This window comes from Juglans regia, chromosome 14, assembly GCF_001411555.2.
Source record: "Juglans regia cultivar Chandler chromosome 14, Walnut 2.0, whole genome shotgun sequence".
NCBI lineage: Eukaryota > Viridiplantae > Streptophyta > Magnoliopsida > Fagales > Juglandaceae > Juglans > Juglans regia.
The window spans coordinates 16,243,804-16,261,210 of record NC_049914.1 but is presented as its reverse complement, the minus strand read 5'-3'; the positions used below and the strand labels follow the sequence as shown (position 1 = coordinate 16,261,210).

Here is a 17,407-nt window from a genome sequence, read left to right as displayed (position 1 = left end):
TGGACGATGCAACAGACTGCGAGGAGTATCTTTTTTATTTTTTTAGTTTTCATTTTCTTTCATTCCTCTCAGAAAAATTATGGTGAATTTGTTGACATTAAATTTAATTTTTAGCATGAATTGAATTTTCTTTATTATAGGAAAATGATGTAATCTAATTTCAAACTATACTTGTTTTTCTATGCTAATTTGAAATAATTATCTTCTATATTTTTCTGATTTATTTTGAACTTATTACTTCTAATTGACTGGCTATTAATTAGATGATTTTGATCTTGTGATTTGCTTTCAAAATAGGAAATTATATGATAGACCTTGGATATTTCAGCATAGGTAAATATAGAAATTGAAAGACCTATATGAACCTTGTCGTATTAAAATTGTTAGTCTTAATGCATTCATATTAATTTGCATACTCTTGTGTAAAATGATGATCAATAATAAATCCAACTGACTATCAAAAGAGGCTTTTGGATGACTTTGGAGAATTTGCTAACAAAAAAAGAGAATTTAATTTCAATTAGTTAGATGAGAAAAGCATAGTGAGGGAATATTAGGTGAAATCAATTTCCTAAAAGTTTTTTTTCTCATTGATTTAATCATTAAACAACAACTTTCCTTTCCTTTGAATATTTTCTTTGAATTGATTTTATTTTAAATTGCAATTATAAAAATCTTAGTGACTTTTCTAAATAAAGTCGAGGTTAGTATAATTTCGATACTTGTCAAAGTGAGATACCAATGCCTGAGGATGACACTCTTCTTATCACTTTATTATAAAACTACGATATTGTGCATTTACAATTTTGCACCGATCAAGTTTTTTGCGTCGTTGTCAATGATTGATTTCTTCTTATTTTTGCCAATGTCGATACTAAGTAATTTTGGTTTTAATTTATAAATTCTTTTGTTTTACAGGTTTGTTTTTTACATTGGATGTGCTGTGCTAGATACCTTGACATTATTCCCTTTGATCCAGAGACTGAAAGAACTCTTAGATCACGAAAAAAAAAGAAAGCACTAGCCATGGCTGACGGGCAACAAGATGCACAACCTCGCACTTTGAAAGATTATGTACGGCTAGTTGTGAATGACAACTACTCAGGTATAAGACGTCAAACTATTAATGCCAACAATTTTGAGCTCAAACCAGCATCAGCATGGTGCAACAAGCCCAATTCAGTGGATTGCCACTTGATGATCCAAATATTCATTTTGCGATGTTTTTGGAGATTTGTGACACTGTAAAGATTAATGGTGTTACTGAAGACACCATTAAACTAAGATTGTTTCCTTTTTATTTGAGGGATAAGGCAAGAGGTTAGCTATAATCTCTACAACCGAGATGTATAACTAGTTGGCAGGACATGGCTGAAAAATTTCTTGCAAAATTCTTTCCACTTGCAAAAACAGCCAAACTCAGGAGCGAAATTGATCAATTCAAGCAAAATGATTTCGAGTCACTCTATGAAGCATGGGAAATGTATAAATATTTGATTCACTGTTGCCCTCAACACGGATTGCCGGACTGGTTGCAGGTTCAGATGTTCTACAATGGATTGAATGGACAAACTCGGATCATAGTTGATGCTGCTGCAGGTGGAACTTTGATGTCAAAGACAGCCGAAGGTGCTACCTCTCTTTTGGAAGAAATGACTTCAAACAACTATCAATGGCCAACCGAAAGAACTATGCCTAAGAAAGTTGCAATGATTCATGAATTGGAGTCGTTAGTAGCCCTTTCAGCTCAAGTTGCTTCTTTATCCCATCAAATTTCAGCTTTGACAACCTAAAGGATACCACAAAGTCCAGAATATGTTGCAGCTACAAGTATGACAGTTCCGAGTAATGAAGCGAGTCAAGAACAATTTCAATGCATCAACAATCGAAACTATAACTATCGTGGTAATCCCATGCCAAATTACTACCATCCAGGGCTTTGAAGTCATGAGAATTTATCTTATGGAAACACAAAGAATGTGTTGCAACCTCCTTCAAGATTTGATGGTTAACCAAGCGAGAAGAATATGTCACTTGAGGATGCCATGGTTTCCTTTATTAAGGAGACAAATGCAAGATTTAAAAAGAATGATTCATGGTTGGACAACATTGAGACTCATTGTAGCAACATAGGAGCCTTTATAAAGAATCTTGACGTGCAAATTGGGCAACTAGCCACAACCATCACAGCCCAACAAAGAGGAGCTTTTCTTAGTAACATAGAAGTGAATCCAAATGAACAATGCAAGGTCACCACACTTAGGAGTAGAAGAGAAATTGAGAGATTGACATCAAAGGAAACCAAGTCCACCCCTATAGTTACAAACAATGACCAAAGCAAGAATAAAGTGAAAGAAGAGGGAGATTGTTGATGATGCATTAAAAGAAACTGACAAGCCTCCAGCAATTTCATTTCCTGAAAATCCTTCTATTCTCCCTACTCCACTTCCCTATCCTCAATGTTTTCAAAAAAAAAATTAGATAACAATTTTTTAAATTTTTGGATATTTTTAAGAAAATTCACATAAATATTCCTTTTGCAAATAATTTGGAACAAATTCTAAATTATGTCAAATTCTTGAAGGACATCATTTCCAAGAAGACAAGATTGGAGGAGTTTGAAACAATAAAACTTTTTTGAAAAATGTAGTACTATTCTTCAAAACAAATTGGCTCAAAAATTAAAAGATCCGAGGAGTTTCACTTTGCCTTGCACTATAGAAAATTCATTTTTTTGATAAAGTTTTATGTGATCTTGCTGCCAGCATTAATCTTATGCCACTTTCTGTTTGCAAGAAATTAGGACTTGGGGAGATGAAACAAACAACCATTTCTTTGCAACTAGCAGACCGATCCATCAAGTATCCACGTGGAATCATAGAAGATGTATTGGTAAAGGTGGATAAATTTATTTTTTTTGCTGATTTTGTGGTGTTAGATATGGAGGAAGATGAAGAAGTCTCACTGATTCTTGGCTACGGGAAGGGCTTTACTTGATGTTCAAAAGAGTGAATTAACATTGAGAGTGAACGAGGAAAATGTTATGTTAACTTCTACCAAGCTATGAGATTTCCAGAAGAGTCAAACACTTGCTTTCAGGTAGATTTCATTAAGCAATGTGTAGAAGAAGCCTTTCAAGAAAATGCACCAGCTGATCACCTAGAACAATATTTGCAGTAGGATACATCACTTAGCAATGAAGTGGGGAGGCTAGAGTAGATTGTAGCAAAGCTAGATTCTGCATTTTCTAAAGAAAAGACGCATCAAACTACAACTTACATCCCTCCAGAGTTGAAGCAATTACATGAGCATATTCGCTATGCATTCTTGGGTGATAATTACACATTTCTAGTTATTGTTTCTGCACTACTCACACCTGAAGAAGAGGAAAAGTTGATGTGTGTGTTAAGGGAGCATAGAACAGCCTTAGGGTGGACCATTTCTGACATAAAAGGTATAAGCCCTTCCATTTGCATGCACAAGATAGCACTTGGTTACCATCCTCAAACTAATGGCCAAGCTGAAATTTCAAATCGAAAATCAAGAACATCCTTGAAAAGACGGTCAACACCAATAGGAAAGATTGGGCGAAAAAGCTTGATGATACTTTGTTGGCATATTGTACAACCTTTAAAACACCTATTGGGATGTCTCATTACAGATTAGTGTTTGGAAATGCATGTCATATCCCGGTTGAGTTGGAGCATAAAGCTTATTGGGTGATAAAGAACAATTTTGATTTGAAGTCAACAGGGGAAAAGCGACTTCTTCAATTGAATGATATGGATGAGTTCCAAAACGATACTTATGAAAATGCAAAGATCTACAAGGAACAGAGGAAGAATGACAAACAGATTCTTAGGCATGAGTTTGCACCAGGACAACAAGTTTTAATCTTCAATTTGCAATTCAAACTCTTCCCGAGCAAGTTAAGATGAAGATGGACAGGTCCTTATACAATTGACACAGTTTCCTCTTTTGGAGCAATAGATTTGAATGACAAGATAGGGAGTATATTTAGAGTTAATGGTTAGAGCTTGAAGCATTATTATGGAGAACAAGTGGAGAGGAACTGTGCACTTATTCCTCTCGGAGACCCTAATTGATGAAGATCGAAAAGTCTGGCTGTAGACTTTAAAACAAGCGCTTATAGGAGGCAGCCCATAGAACTTTCGTTTACTCTTTTATTTTCATTTTGAAAAATTTAGATTTTGATACAGGTTTATTTAGCAAGAATAAAGAACTGGAAATTGCAAACTACGACTGATCCACCATGAAACTAGGGAAGTTCATTTCATATCTTCAATCTTTCTCACTTTTGAATTACAATGAGGACATTACTCCTATAGTCATTTTGTCTTCTTGATTGCTGTTTATTTTATTTTACTTTTGATTCTATGAGTCTTGAGTTGTTGGATTCTCCTACCAAGCATGCATTGGAGTATGATTGAATTATCTATGACTCTTGATGCTCTCCAAATTATGCTTCCAAGTATAAAAGCAGAACTAAAGTTCTAGGGGAGATTCTAAGGTCATTTCCACAGGGACAACTATGTCAACACAACTAATCATGCAAATTTCGAGTAATGGGTGATTAGGGAATATGGACAAATGGATTCTAAATTTAGGAATGGGATGTATGCATTTTTTACAGTGGGGACATATGGACTATGTGCACTGGATGTATACACGATGTAGGATGAATGTTTGATCATAGGAATGAGGGGCTATAACGACACTATAATCAGTAATTGCAATGAAACAAAAGGAACCATAAAACCGTAAGTTTTAATCTCACTAAGGAAATGACAAGAAAAACAATTGTTGCGATGGTAAACAGATTTTAAACTCAAAGCAATGATTTAAGAAAGTAAACACTAAGGTTGCTGGGTTAGGGTTTGCTCAACCCATCAAGTTGTTGGTTATTGGGTGCATCTGCTCATGCTAACTCAGCCAAGAAATTAACACTTCAAACAAACAATCATTCATACTCAGATTAAAGCACCATGGAAAAGAAAAGAACCCCTCACTATATTATCATCCACTTTCATCTCAAGACTCTTAGGTTGAAGGATCCTTGATTATTTCAAGGTCCTGTTGTGCTATGAGTTTACAACAGGTCAAGAACAAGAAATCTTTTCAAAACCAAATAGTAAATCATGGACGGTAACACAATGAAAGAGATAGGCAAAGAATCAAAGGAACCAAATAGCCTCTAGGAGAACACAAACCCCCTTGCTACAACCTTAGTTGCTTAAATTAGCCTCGAATCATCATGTAGAGGATGATTCCAAGGCTCTATAAAAATCCTAACAAAATTCTATAATCGGACAAAATAGAGAACAAAGAAAATCCTTAAACTTTACAAAAACAACTCTCTTTCATGATCGTGCCTCTACTCCTTTTATTCCCTTCCACCTTCACCTCCATTTCTCTCTCCTCTAACTACCCTCTCCTTCTATCACGATTATGCCCTTTCGGTGAAAACCTTCTCTCTCGAAGTTTCCCTGTGTTCCCTTGGTTTCCTCTGCGATAGATGCAAGGTAAAGTGATTGTGGGAGTTAGACCATCCGATGAGACCTGGGCCATATGGTAAGGCTGGGCCTTATTTCCTGCAAGCATAATATAGCTATGAGTCCAAAGAAAAGTTTTAAATCAATTACATCTTCTATTTTTGTAATCTTTGAAACAAGGCCCATCTTCTCAAGATGTATCATTATATTATCCTTTGTAATACAATTCAGCCTCCAATTAAAATCCTTGGTCTTAATGCATTCATGTCCATTAATTTGCATACTCTTGTGTAAAATGATGATCAAGAATAAATCCAATTGATTATCGAAAGAGGCTTTTGGATGACTTTGGAGAATTTGCTAACAAATAGAGAGAATTTAATTTCAATTAGTTAGATGAGAAAAGGATAGCGAGGGATTTGATGAAATCGATTTTCTAGAAGTTCTTTTTCTCATTGATTCAATCATTAAATAACAACTTTCCTTTCCTTTGAATATTTTTCTTTGAATTGATTTTATTTCAAATTGCAATTACAAAAGTCTTAGTGACTTTTCTAAATAAGGTCGAGGTTAGTATAATTTCAGTAATTGTCAAAGTAAGATACCAATCCCTAAGGATGACACTCTTCTTATCACTTTATTATAAAACTACGATGTTGTGCACTTGCATTTTTTCACCGATCACTGTGATTTATTCATACTGCTAGAAACATGCGAGGTGCATTATGTGTTAACTATAATGTACGATAAGTACATAACCATGAGTTGCATATTCCGACGCTTCGATCAATGTCAAATCCCAAGTAGAGGTTGAGGATGTCACAAAATATACCTCAAGTTTAATCTCTATAGTTGTTCCACAATTGAGTTTAGTTTACTAAGTTCCGATCAATCCGAGTTTGTCTCCACATGGTGGTTGAGTGTACTATATCGACAACCTAGAGTCACATTCAAAACCCCTACACCCTAGATGTTTTTCAAGGAGAATGAGTTTTATATATGGTTACCTAGACTCTTGTCATGGAAAAGGGACTAAAATTTTCTAAAAGCAACATCTTACTCGATAAAACTTGGTTGGCCGTAAATGCCAGCCTTCATTGCCCATGTTCCTTAAAGTTAAAATAAATTTATAGGCTCATATTTAGGGGTGGGTGGCTAGGCACCGCCTTCTGCCACCCCGTGTCCACAGCCCTGGCCCTGCCTGGGTGGCACAAGAAATCCCATCCACCCGCAAGGAAAAGACGGTGCAGGGGTGGGCAGGCTCCCTCCGCACCCGAAAATATATATATTTAAAAAAAATATTCATTACCAAAACGATGTCCTTTTGGTAACGAATATTTTAAAAATAAAAAAATAAACTCTGAAAACCGTGTCATTTTTTTTGGGGGGAGGGGGGGAGGGTTAGTTTAACTTTTTTCATTGTTGTTGTTGTGGTATTTTGTATTTTATAACTTTGTTAGTTTGTTCATTGTTTCCAATTTGAAGGTATTTTTGTGTGGTAGTTTGTTGTTTTTGTAATATTTTGTAACTTTATTCATTTCCACCATGTGTTTGAATTTCTTTTTTTTGGCTGAGATCGTGGGTGGGCAGTGGACATGGGGATGAACAAACCATGGGTCCACCCCACACCCCGGCACACGGATAGGAGCCCCAACCCTGGATGCGGTGGTGGATTCCAGAGGGCGAACTCCTGACCTAAAAAAAAATGCTGGAAGGGGTGACTTATTTTGGTAGAGCATTGTGGTTCTATTTTTTTTTTCTTTTTTATTTTTTATTGGCACTGGGTGTCCAGGAACAACGTCCCGACTAATCCTGGGAGTGCATAGACTTTTTTTTCATTCTTGTAATAGACTTCTAGAAGAACAAATTTTGGATAGTGTCTAGGCCGCTTTTACTTTGATTTACATTTTTAAATTTTTGCGAAATGTATCAAAATGAGACTGAGCAATTTCCGAATGAGAAACCTTAGAGACTATTACAACTCAAATATTTTGGGTTCAAAATCCAACACAAGTTTCATTTGACAACATTCCACAAGTTATGTGGTTAAACACTTGTAAAAATATCAAATTCCAACATGAGTCTTGATATATGAAGAGAGAACATGTGTTTCTCCGAAAATGTGACTATAAACATTATGTTCTTGCACAAAATGATCATATTGAGGCATTAGTCCTAAACTAAGTTCATCCTCAAAGGAAAGAAAATGACATATAGAAGAGGATATTCACCCTGAAATTTGGTTCTTAGAACTCTCATTCGATCACCCAAAACCAGAGATCTATTATGTTTTAGAGCAAAACAAAGTGGGAAAATGAGATTTTGGCCATAAGCCTCAAGCTTTATTAATAGGCGTATGTAAGCTTTATTAATAGGCGTATGTTTTTAGAAGGCTATACTGCCTTAGCTCCAAGTCCCATCACTATACGAAACATTTTAAATGTTAGCATCTAATATGCACAAAATGCTTCACTTTTTAGTCTAATAGGTTCTCTTCATATCGTGTCAAGTCATGAGTGTATAGATCAACCCAAACTCGACTTGTTTAATTACCCTAAAACCCTAACACGACCTAGATAGATTTGACACAACATGATCCATATAATAATCAACTCTTATTGGATTAACCTGAATATGACCTAATCCAATTTGTTTCATATAAATAGATAGAGCTAACACGTATATTTATTTTTACCTAATTAATATAATTTTGCATGTAATACAAGGATAATGATATGAATCATTAATATTACAACTAGATTCATGATAAAGTATTTTATGATTAATACCAAAACCAATTATACATAATGTTGATGACATATTTTGCACACCTTTCACATCTCTAACTTGGGACCAGATAAAGAAAACAGCTCAAGGTGGTGGCGGGAATCGCCTCTGATGCCTTTATCAGTCTTTTTTTAAACATCTTTTTTTTATTATTATTCTTAGGAGAAAGCCAAAGAAAGAGTTACTTTACTTTCTTTCCTTTTTTCTCTATTTGTATCCCGCTCGGAGGTGAGTGTTGTCTTCTCTTCCTAAGCAATCTGATTGAGCTCTTATTGGGGTAGCATGTCATAGTATTTAATGCAGTAACCCTCCTAATCTTCCGATCAGCATGGCCTGACATGGCTGATTTCTTGATAGGGTACTTCATTGCATTTAATGTGACAACCCCTCCCAAGCTTGAGGCATGGGGGCCCACTCCGACCTGACTTGAACCCTGATCGATTTAGCCGAAATGGTTGACCTACTTCGACAGCGTCGGCTTCTTTTGGCTGTACTCCACTAGGGTGTATTTGCACGACCACCTTGATTTTCCATCCCTTTCTCGATGGGTCGACCTTTTCCCTATAGAGAGGCCCTTTGGCCTGTTGTTTGTTCCTGCCAAATTGTGTAAAGGAAACCTGACTTAATGAAGCCCCAACGGGTCAATTGGCCTGATAGGGCTAGGCTGGGACGAGAATTTGGCCCAACACATAATAGCTGGGACGAGATTAAAAATTATTATTGTTCATCATTTTACACAAGAGTATGCAAATTAATAAAGCAAGAAAGTAATAAGATCAATGATTTTAATACTACATAAGTTCATACAAGTCTTTCGATCTCTATATTTACCTATGCAGAATTATCCAAGATCTATCTTATAATTCTCTCTTTCGACAGTAAATCACAAGATTCAACTCATCTAATTAATGGACAGTTAATTAAAAGCAATGAGCTCAGAATAAATCAGACAAATATAAAAAATAATTATTTTAAATTAGAATAAAAAAATAAACATAGTTTAGAATTAGATTACATCTTTTTTAAAATAAAAAAAATTAATTTATAATAAAAATTAAATTCAACATAAATAAATTTATCATAATTTTTTTGAGAGAGAATGGAAAAAAAATGCTCCAATCACTCCGTGTCTCAGTCGTAATCCGCAGTGTCGTCCTCGTCAATTTTGTTTCGTACGCCTCCTCTTCAGTTTTTCTTCCAAATTTTTTCTTCTTTTCTCTTTTTCGCTTGCGTCCTCCAACCAATAAAACAAGAGAATCCCCTACGTCCGTGCGTGCAAAAAGCAAATTAAATTTCGAATCCACTCCAATCCGTTCCAGCTTTTCGTCCCGCATGCCAATCCTGCTTTTCCGCGTAGCACGTTGATTAGACTTTAGAGCCCAGCTTCGTTTGTTTTTGAAAATGAGATGAAATAAAATAAGATTAAAATTAAAAAATTAAATAAAATATTATTAAAATATATTTTTTAATATTATTTTTATTTTAAAATTTAAAAAAATTAAATTATTTATTTTATTTTATATTAAAAATTAAAAAAATTATGAGATATTTTTTCAAAACAAACTATGCCTAAAGCTCGCTTCCTTCACCGTATTGCATGCCAAGTCAAACTGCAGCTTTGCATCTCATTTCCAAGTCAAAACCAAAAGGGCCCCACGCGTATTGCTCCACGTCTGACGCTCCATTCCATAAAACCTGCCTCTGGTTTTATTTTTCAAACTCTTCATTTAATTGACAACAAATTTCTAGATGATGGATTTATAAAATTTGGATTTTTATTTTTCTAAAATCTGAAATAAAATAAAATAATAATAATAAAGCCTAAAATCAATAAAAATAAATAAAATTAGAGTAAAATTTAAAATTAAAAAGTGATAAAATATAAAAAAATTATACAAATCATCAACTCTTAATTGACGTATTTATTAGTCGTTTTATATCGTTGTCAATCCGGTTTGACCTAAATTCATTTATATCAAATTCAAACCTGTTTATTTTAAGTCATGTAATGAGAAGTGATAAAGTCTTGGCCAGGTACCTTTGTCAACATCCAAACAATGTATCCTATAATGTCGATGTATGTGGTTAGTTTTGGACATAGTTTGTATCTTAACTCGAGATGTTTATAATAATCCAGAAACATTTTATGGCTTTAAGTATCTTTGGAAAGCGTCATAATATATATCTTATGCTCGAAGTATTATAATCACATTCGAGGGCTGAACAGGGTGCGGAGGGGACAGTAACGGTGGCTCCTACAGTATGTCCTATATTATCTATAATTTAGAGAGAGAGAAACATAATATGTGACTCCTACAATATGAATGTTGCCTATAAGCAGTGTGGATCCTAGTTTAAACATGATAGGACTTGCATGTTATCCTTATCTTCTCTCCGAGTTAAGAATTATTCGGACAGAAATTTGTAGATGACTTTGATCCTTAATTAATCACTCACAGTAGCACATGAAAAAATTTACAGACTCAAGTAGCAAATAATTCTCTAACAATAAGCCTTCCATTTTTTTTTTTTTTGAAGGAAACAAAAGAACCAAGTGGCTATCTGCATACATACATAGTTTGTTTGAGTTCAATTGTTGTCTAGTGGGAGTGACTCAAATGCTTGACCCTGTGATGATCAACCTTAGCCTGGGCGCTCCTGGAAACAACATTCGATGTGGGGAGTCGTTCCAAGTTGGATAGAACATCAACCATAGAAGGCCTATTCTTGGGATCTCTGTGAAGGCATTGTAATGCAAGTGCAGCTGCAGCTTGGGCCCCTTTCTTGGAGTACTGACCCCCCAACCTGGTATCCATAATCCTCAAAACTCGTCTGCTGTCATTCAAAAATGGTTTCGCCCAATCCACCAAGGTTTCCTCTACAAATCCAGCTCTATCATCATCCATAGCCCGTTTTCCTGACAGTAACTCTAATAAGACGACCCCAAAGCTGTAAACATCACTCTTTGGAGTCAAGTGACCTGTTTGGTTTAACCAGTTCATCAAAAGGGGCAGAGTAGCTTGTAATGTTTACTCATCATGATTCATGAATGTATATTCCTCTTTATCTACTACACGAGCAAGGAAAAGATGGTATAGAAAATGACAACAAAACATAGAGAACAGTGCACGTTATATCTCATCACAGTTGTTTGCTTTCTTTTCATTTTATTAAAAAAAAAAAGGAAAAATAAAACAAAATTCAAACGGAGAAACTGCATCCAACATTTGTTTCATTTGTAAATTGTAGCAGTTCTGCTACTTTAATTTTCTTTTTCTCTTCTAGCATTCTTTTCCTATTTATTATTTTTTCAATAAAACCGAACTCTAAACCTCATTTCTAGTTCATAGAGACAAACTCAGAAAAGTATAAAGCAGAAAGACAAGAAAGTGCAACTGGTTTACTCCCACCAGAATGGGGAAATTTTCCCACACTGTACAAATCCACAAGAAAATGGTGGAAAGAAAGTGAAAATGTTGGAGTCTCTACTAGATAAAAAGATAAAAATACGTGCAGACAACAAATAGAAGGCAGGTGAGGCCTTGAAAAAGTACAGCCTGGTAGCTGGTTCCTCTAGACTTCATATTGATTACTGCCTAGAAAGACGTGTTCTATCCCAAGGCTTTATGGGGTTAGCGCAGCCACCCTACTGCTTCTTTGAAGTGGGGGAATATTACTGCAGTATAATAAGGAGAAGCTCGGAAATGGGGAGACATTCAGATCAAGGTTGGGCCTAGAATTCCTTGTATAGCATATTAGAAGCAAGTTTGATTGTTCTTTTACTGAAGCTTCCAAGGAATTTTCATGATACTAGCTAGGGCAGGCCATGCCCTAGCCATTATCAGCGTCAGGGACCCCCCCTGCACCATCTTCAGTTTATATCCTTTCTATGAGCTAGTTTTCAGCCAAAATATGTATGCAGTTGTTTAGAACAGCTGTGGCGTGGGATCTCTTATGTTTTAGTTTTTGGGTTTCTTTTTGCTTTTGCTTTATTCTCCTGCTTTGCAAGAGAATACAAAAAACTAATGTTCCAGCTCTCCCAAAGGTTGGGCCTTTAGTTCCTTGTATAGTATATTAGAAGCAAGTGTGATTGTTCTTTAACTTAAGCTTCTGAAGAATGTTCACAATACCGGTTGGGGCAGCCCATGCTCTAGCCTCTCTATGAGGTAATATTAAGCCAAAATATGTAAATAAACAAACACTACGCAGTTTTTCAGGATAGCTGTGGTATCGGATCTCTTATGTAATCTTTTATAGTTTTTCATTTCTTTTTGCTTGTCTTCTTTTCCTGGTTTGCACAAGAAAAAAAAAATGATTCCGTCTCTCCCCCTTCCCCCTTCCCTCCCCGCAGGCACAAAAAGAATAAAACAGGGGTATCCATAAATATAATCTGTTGATAAAGACAAGCCAGTCAAAGATTAGACATAAAGCTAATGTTTACCTGTGGCTACATATTCTGGGGCAGCATATCCCTGGGTTCCCACAACTCTGGTCGAAACATGGGTATTATCTCCTGTTGGTCCATCCCTTGCTAAACCAAAATCTGAAAGCTTTGCATTGAAATCCTAAAAAATGCTAACACTAATCGGTCAGGCATAATAACTTACGTGGCAGATATCTGCCAAACTTCTAAACCCAAAATGAAACATTTCAGCATTTTATCATACCGAGTCGAGTAGAATGTTAGAAGCCTTTAAATCACGGAAGATTACATTGGCATCTAAACTATGCAAGAAGGCCAATCCTCGTGCAACACCAATTGCAATATTCATTCGTGTAGCCCAAGCAAGAGGTTGAACTCCTTCTGCAAAACAACAAAACAATGGTCCTTGTATTATTAATTAAGAGTGAATTATCTAAGTTCATAATCTCTATTCTTCAGAAATATCATGAAACAAGAAATGGTATTGTAGCATGTCAGGAACGCATTTCAAAAAACTTATCTTTGATTCCTGGGGACAGTATAAACTGTTGTCTACAGAATTTTTGCTTTCAGTAAAATGAATTTTGAAACATCGTGTCCCTTGACATTCTTGCCACTTTAACATGTTTTTGAGAAAGATTTTACTGAAATCGGATCCAACTACGTGTTAATTTTCTACATCCAAATAATAATAAAAAAGTCTGTTTCACATCTCTGGAAAAATTATCAACCATAATTACCAGACTTGTTCCAAGATAGTCCAAGCTTTCAAGTGGATATTGGTTCTCATGCTTAGAATAATTTATTCTGTGAAGAGTTGGTAAATTGATGAAGAGTTGGGTTTGTCAATGATTTGTTTTCTGTCCCTATTCCCCCCACCATCATTGATTTCTCTTTTTTGCACTCTGAAGAATAAGGTCTAACTTCCACTTCCTTTAGTAGGTGGCTAGCTTAATCTTATGGAAACTCTATAATCCATTAGGCGGATGTCTAATATGGAAAGTTCACTACAAACTCAGGAAATTATAGGTAGACATTTCCTTAAATGCTTGGGATGCAAACTGAGGAAACAAGTCATTTTTCTGTATGTACTTTTCAACTCATTTGCTCAGGGGAAAGAAACAAGTCAACTTGCATTTCATGCAAACTACATTCTACCCACATTGCAAGTGATACAATCAACAGCCTCTTCTAGCATTGTATTTTGCTCCTTTTCTTTGGAAAGAAGCACTTGAAACAGGCATTTATTCTCTATATCTATAATTTCAACTTGTATTTTTGCTAACTACTGCCTACCCACATTGCAAGTGATACTAATTCAACAGCCTCTTCTAGCATTGTATTTTGCCCCCTTTCTTTGGAAAGAAACACTTTAAACAGGCATTTATTCTCTATATCTATAATCTCTGAAGTATCGTCTGCTGCAACAGATACCACTCGTTCACTTGTTTCCCAATTACGGAAAGAAGAAAATCAATAAAACGAAAAAACACATAAAATCAAACAAGCACACATATTTTACTTGTTTGTGCTTATAGACTAAACGGCAGAAGACAGCGAAGAGAGTTTTACTAAAACATAACTTGAGGGAAGAATATAAAATAATTAAAAAACAAGAACAGGGCGGGTAAACATTTTCTTGGAAGGGAATGTACTTACTTCTAAATAAATGATTCTCCAAGCTTCCTTTAGGCATAAACTCGTATACAAGGAGCCTGTTCTCAGACTCTGAACAGTAACCAATGAGCTTCATGAGATTTTCATGGTGAAGCTGCCCTAGATAGTTAACTTCTGCCTGCCAATTTGAAAGGTCCAGAAAAGACCACAGTGTTAAGTTTTGGTTAAGGTCCAAAAGGGAAGAAAACAGCTTACTTCTACAATCCACATAGCACATACAAGCCATTCCTTGTGGCCTTGAAAGCTCTCTGGCTTGAGTCTCTTTATTGCAACTACTATCCCAGTTCCTGGTTTAGTGGGAGCGAAAGTGTTCTCATCAATCCATCCTTTAAAGACGCACCCGAACCCTCCCTCTCCAAGTAAATTTTCTGGGCGGAAACTCTTGGTTGCATTCTTGAGATCACTAAATACAAAGGACTTGGGATGGCCGTTGAGAGATGTATCAGCCTTGGATATTATAAAGGATGTGCTCGAATTTCCCAAAGGTGTTTGCTCACTGGAAGTTGTGGAATCCTGCTTTGCCTTACAATTAGGCTTTTCATTTCCTGAAAAAGAACGAGAGAGAGTTGGGTTTAAAAGAAAATAGCATGTTGGAAACAAAACCCAGAAAAGAGAAAAAGCTTCTTTTACAAATAAGAATCTAAGATCATGGAATCAGATATAACATGCTAGAAAATCATGGAATGAAAAACGACATTAAAATCCCAGGTCGCATATTCTATCACTCAAAAAGTTCCAAATACTCTTATTTAAAAATACGTTGATTAGCGGCAATTTCCAAATACTCTGATCTATAAAAATTCCCTCTAAATTTTCAAGTATCAATTTTTTAAGCTCATATCCTCGATACCGAGGTCTTGCATATTTCAACCGAAATGGACTAGATACAAACAGTTCAGCAACGAGATAGCCGTCGGTGTTCGTATAGAAAATACAGCAGTAAAGATTACAGAAGAGAAACAGAAGAATTGGGTAAGGAAAAATGAATGGAGTTACCGGAAAAATTGGAAGAAGAAGCATGAGCACACTTGGCGGGTCTCCGGAAGCAGTTTCCCATTGTAGATTGAGGGAGACGGAGCAGTCTCCAAGACCCGTAGAAAAAATGAAAGCAAGGGAAATAGACAGGGTGGGATAAGCGCAAGAAGTAAAGGTCAAAGAAGCAGTAGAAGAAACTAGAAAGGCCTTTCATATTTGATTAGGGCTTCGACGATGGTGGCTGCTCTTCCTTCTTCTTCTTGGTCAAAATCAAATAGAAGAAAGTCGTTTCCTGTTGCCGTTGGGTGAATAGAGAAATCAATGAATATAATTTTGGATGTGGGTCCCACATACCCCATAAGTGAGTTTATGGTTCAAAACTTTGACCTGTTCGTTTCCCAATTGGTTCGTGGCCCCGTGGGAGTCAGGACTCGGAATTCCCCGTCGTTTGTGAAATGCGGTCAAGGGGGATGGGGGGTACTGGGCCTAATGGCAGACTGGGAACTCGTGGGCTGACTGAAAATCAGACCAGTAGTAATTTACTTTTTTTTTTTTTTTTTTGAAGTTGATAAGTTATTTTTTATAAGAATAAATATAGATAGAAGTCAATCTTAAAAATATAAATTTTGCACACATGATGTGGCATCATCTAGACTACACATCTCTCCAAGTAAGTGTTAGAAACAATCAACTAGAAGCAGTCACACAGTGAGTGCAAAGTATGCACTGCTATAGTGGCTTCTATCTAGCATTACTCTTCTATTATTTATAAATTATTTTATTACTATTTATTGATATTTTAAGCAATTTCTAGTATCTAATCGAATCTAGATTTTTATAATATACACAATAGTAGGTGTTTGGGTGAATAAAAATTGTGAAAAAGAGTAAAAAAAATTGGTCAAATTCGAAGTTGACCTTGCCTCCAATAGAAGAAGAGAGAAACTAGAAAATATATTATATCAAGCTTCAAGAGAGCCCCTGGCTCGCTCATAAACATGATGACTCTTACATGGGCCGTGAATAACTAATCACTAAAGAATAGGGGTGATAAACGGTCCGGTCGGACCGAACGGACTGACCTTTTTGGTCCGGACTGGATCGGACTGAGACTTAGACCGGTCCAGTCCGGTCCACATTTTAGAGGACCGAAAAGTTTCGGTCCAGTCCACGGTCTAGGGTTTTTCCAGACCAAACCGGATCGGACCGAATGAAAAATAAAAAAAAATATATTTTTTATATGTATTTTATATATAATAATTGTACAATTAACAATATAAATTTTTAAATATATTATTAATACTTGTTAATATTCTATAAATTAACAATATTTTATATATATCTTCATCTAACCTATCACTATTAACAATATAAAATTTTAAATATGTTATTAACACTTGTTAATATTCTATGAATTAACTAATATATAATATCAATTTTTTAATTATATAGTAATTATATAAATTAATAATATAATTTTCATCTAATTTATTATCATTGACTATATAAAATATTTTTTTATTGAGTTTGTTACATAATCCATATTAATAAGTCACTTAATTTAATTTAGTATTTCAAATAATTTTTTTATTAATTATTTAAAAAATAAAAAACAATTAGGCCGGATCGACTGGACCAGACCGGACCGATAGCTGATCCCTTTGGGTGTTCGGTCCGGTCCAGTCCGGAAAAATGATAGACCGAAAATATTTGGTCCATCCTCGAACCGGACCGGACTATTTGCAGCCCTACTAAAGAAAATAACAACGAAAGGAAAAGTCCTCTGAAGGGCCCAAACTCATTACCCACTACAACTCTAGTTTGATTAAACAACAATGACCCTAAATTATAAAGGAAATAACAAAATAACATGGAGTGGCCCATGGCCCAACTAGGATATAAACTCAAACTAGGTGTTGATGCCTTGTACTCGCTCTATGACTACGGGTGGGCTCTGACTCTAACGGAGTCAGAAAGCCCACATCCAACCTTCAACTCTGACTTGGAGGTCATTTCATATTTCGACTCTAAC

The 17,407-nt window shown here is 35.6% G+C and overlaps 1 protein-coding gene and 1 non-coding gene across 2 annotated transcripts; both read right to left on the bottom strand.

Moving 5' to 3' along the window:
- Nucleotides 1-1,415: 1,415 nt before the first annotated feature.
- Nucleotides 1,416-1,522, bottom strand: LOC118344612. Its single transcript, XR_004798392.1, has one exon. It is a non-coding gene; the product is annotated as a small nucleolar RNA R71 (small nucleolar RNA).
- A 9,199-nt stretch (nt 1,523-10,721) lies between these two features.
- LOC108989705 (probable serine/threonine-protein kinase PBL18) lies at nt 10,722-15,669 on the bottom strand. The gene is made up of 6 exons (XM_018963420.2): nt 15,397-15,669; nt 14,620-14,945; nt 14,383-14,518; nt 12,968-13,104; nt 12,742-12,865; nt 10,722-11,280 (listed from the first exon to the last, which is right to left on the bottom strand). Exons 1-6 carry the CDS (start codon nt 15,587-15,589, stop codon nt 10,901-10,903), a joined length of 1,296 nt encoding a protein of 431 aa, XP_018818965.1. The 5' UTR covers nt 15,590-15,669; the 3' UTR covers nt 10,722-10,900.
- Nucleotides 15,670-17,407: the final 1,738 nt, after the last annotated feature.

Bases quoted from the DNA above. Each gene is read 5' to 3' on its own strand.
- LOC108989705 (XM_018963420.2), bottom strand. From the start codon at position 15,589: ATGAAAGGCCTTTCTAGTTTCTTCTACTGCTTCTTTGACCTTTACTTC. The intron at 14,946-15,396 runs GTAACTCCATTC...GTTCTTTTTCAG, and splicing joins TTCTTCTTCCAATTTTTCCG to GAAATGAAAAGCCTAATTGT. The intron at 11,281-12,741 runs GTAAACATTAGC...TAAACCAAACAG, and splicing joins CCCAGAATATGTAGCCACAG to GTCACTTGACTCCAAAGAGT.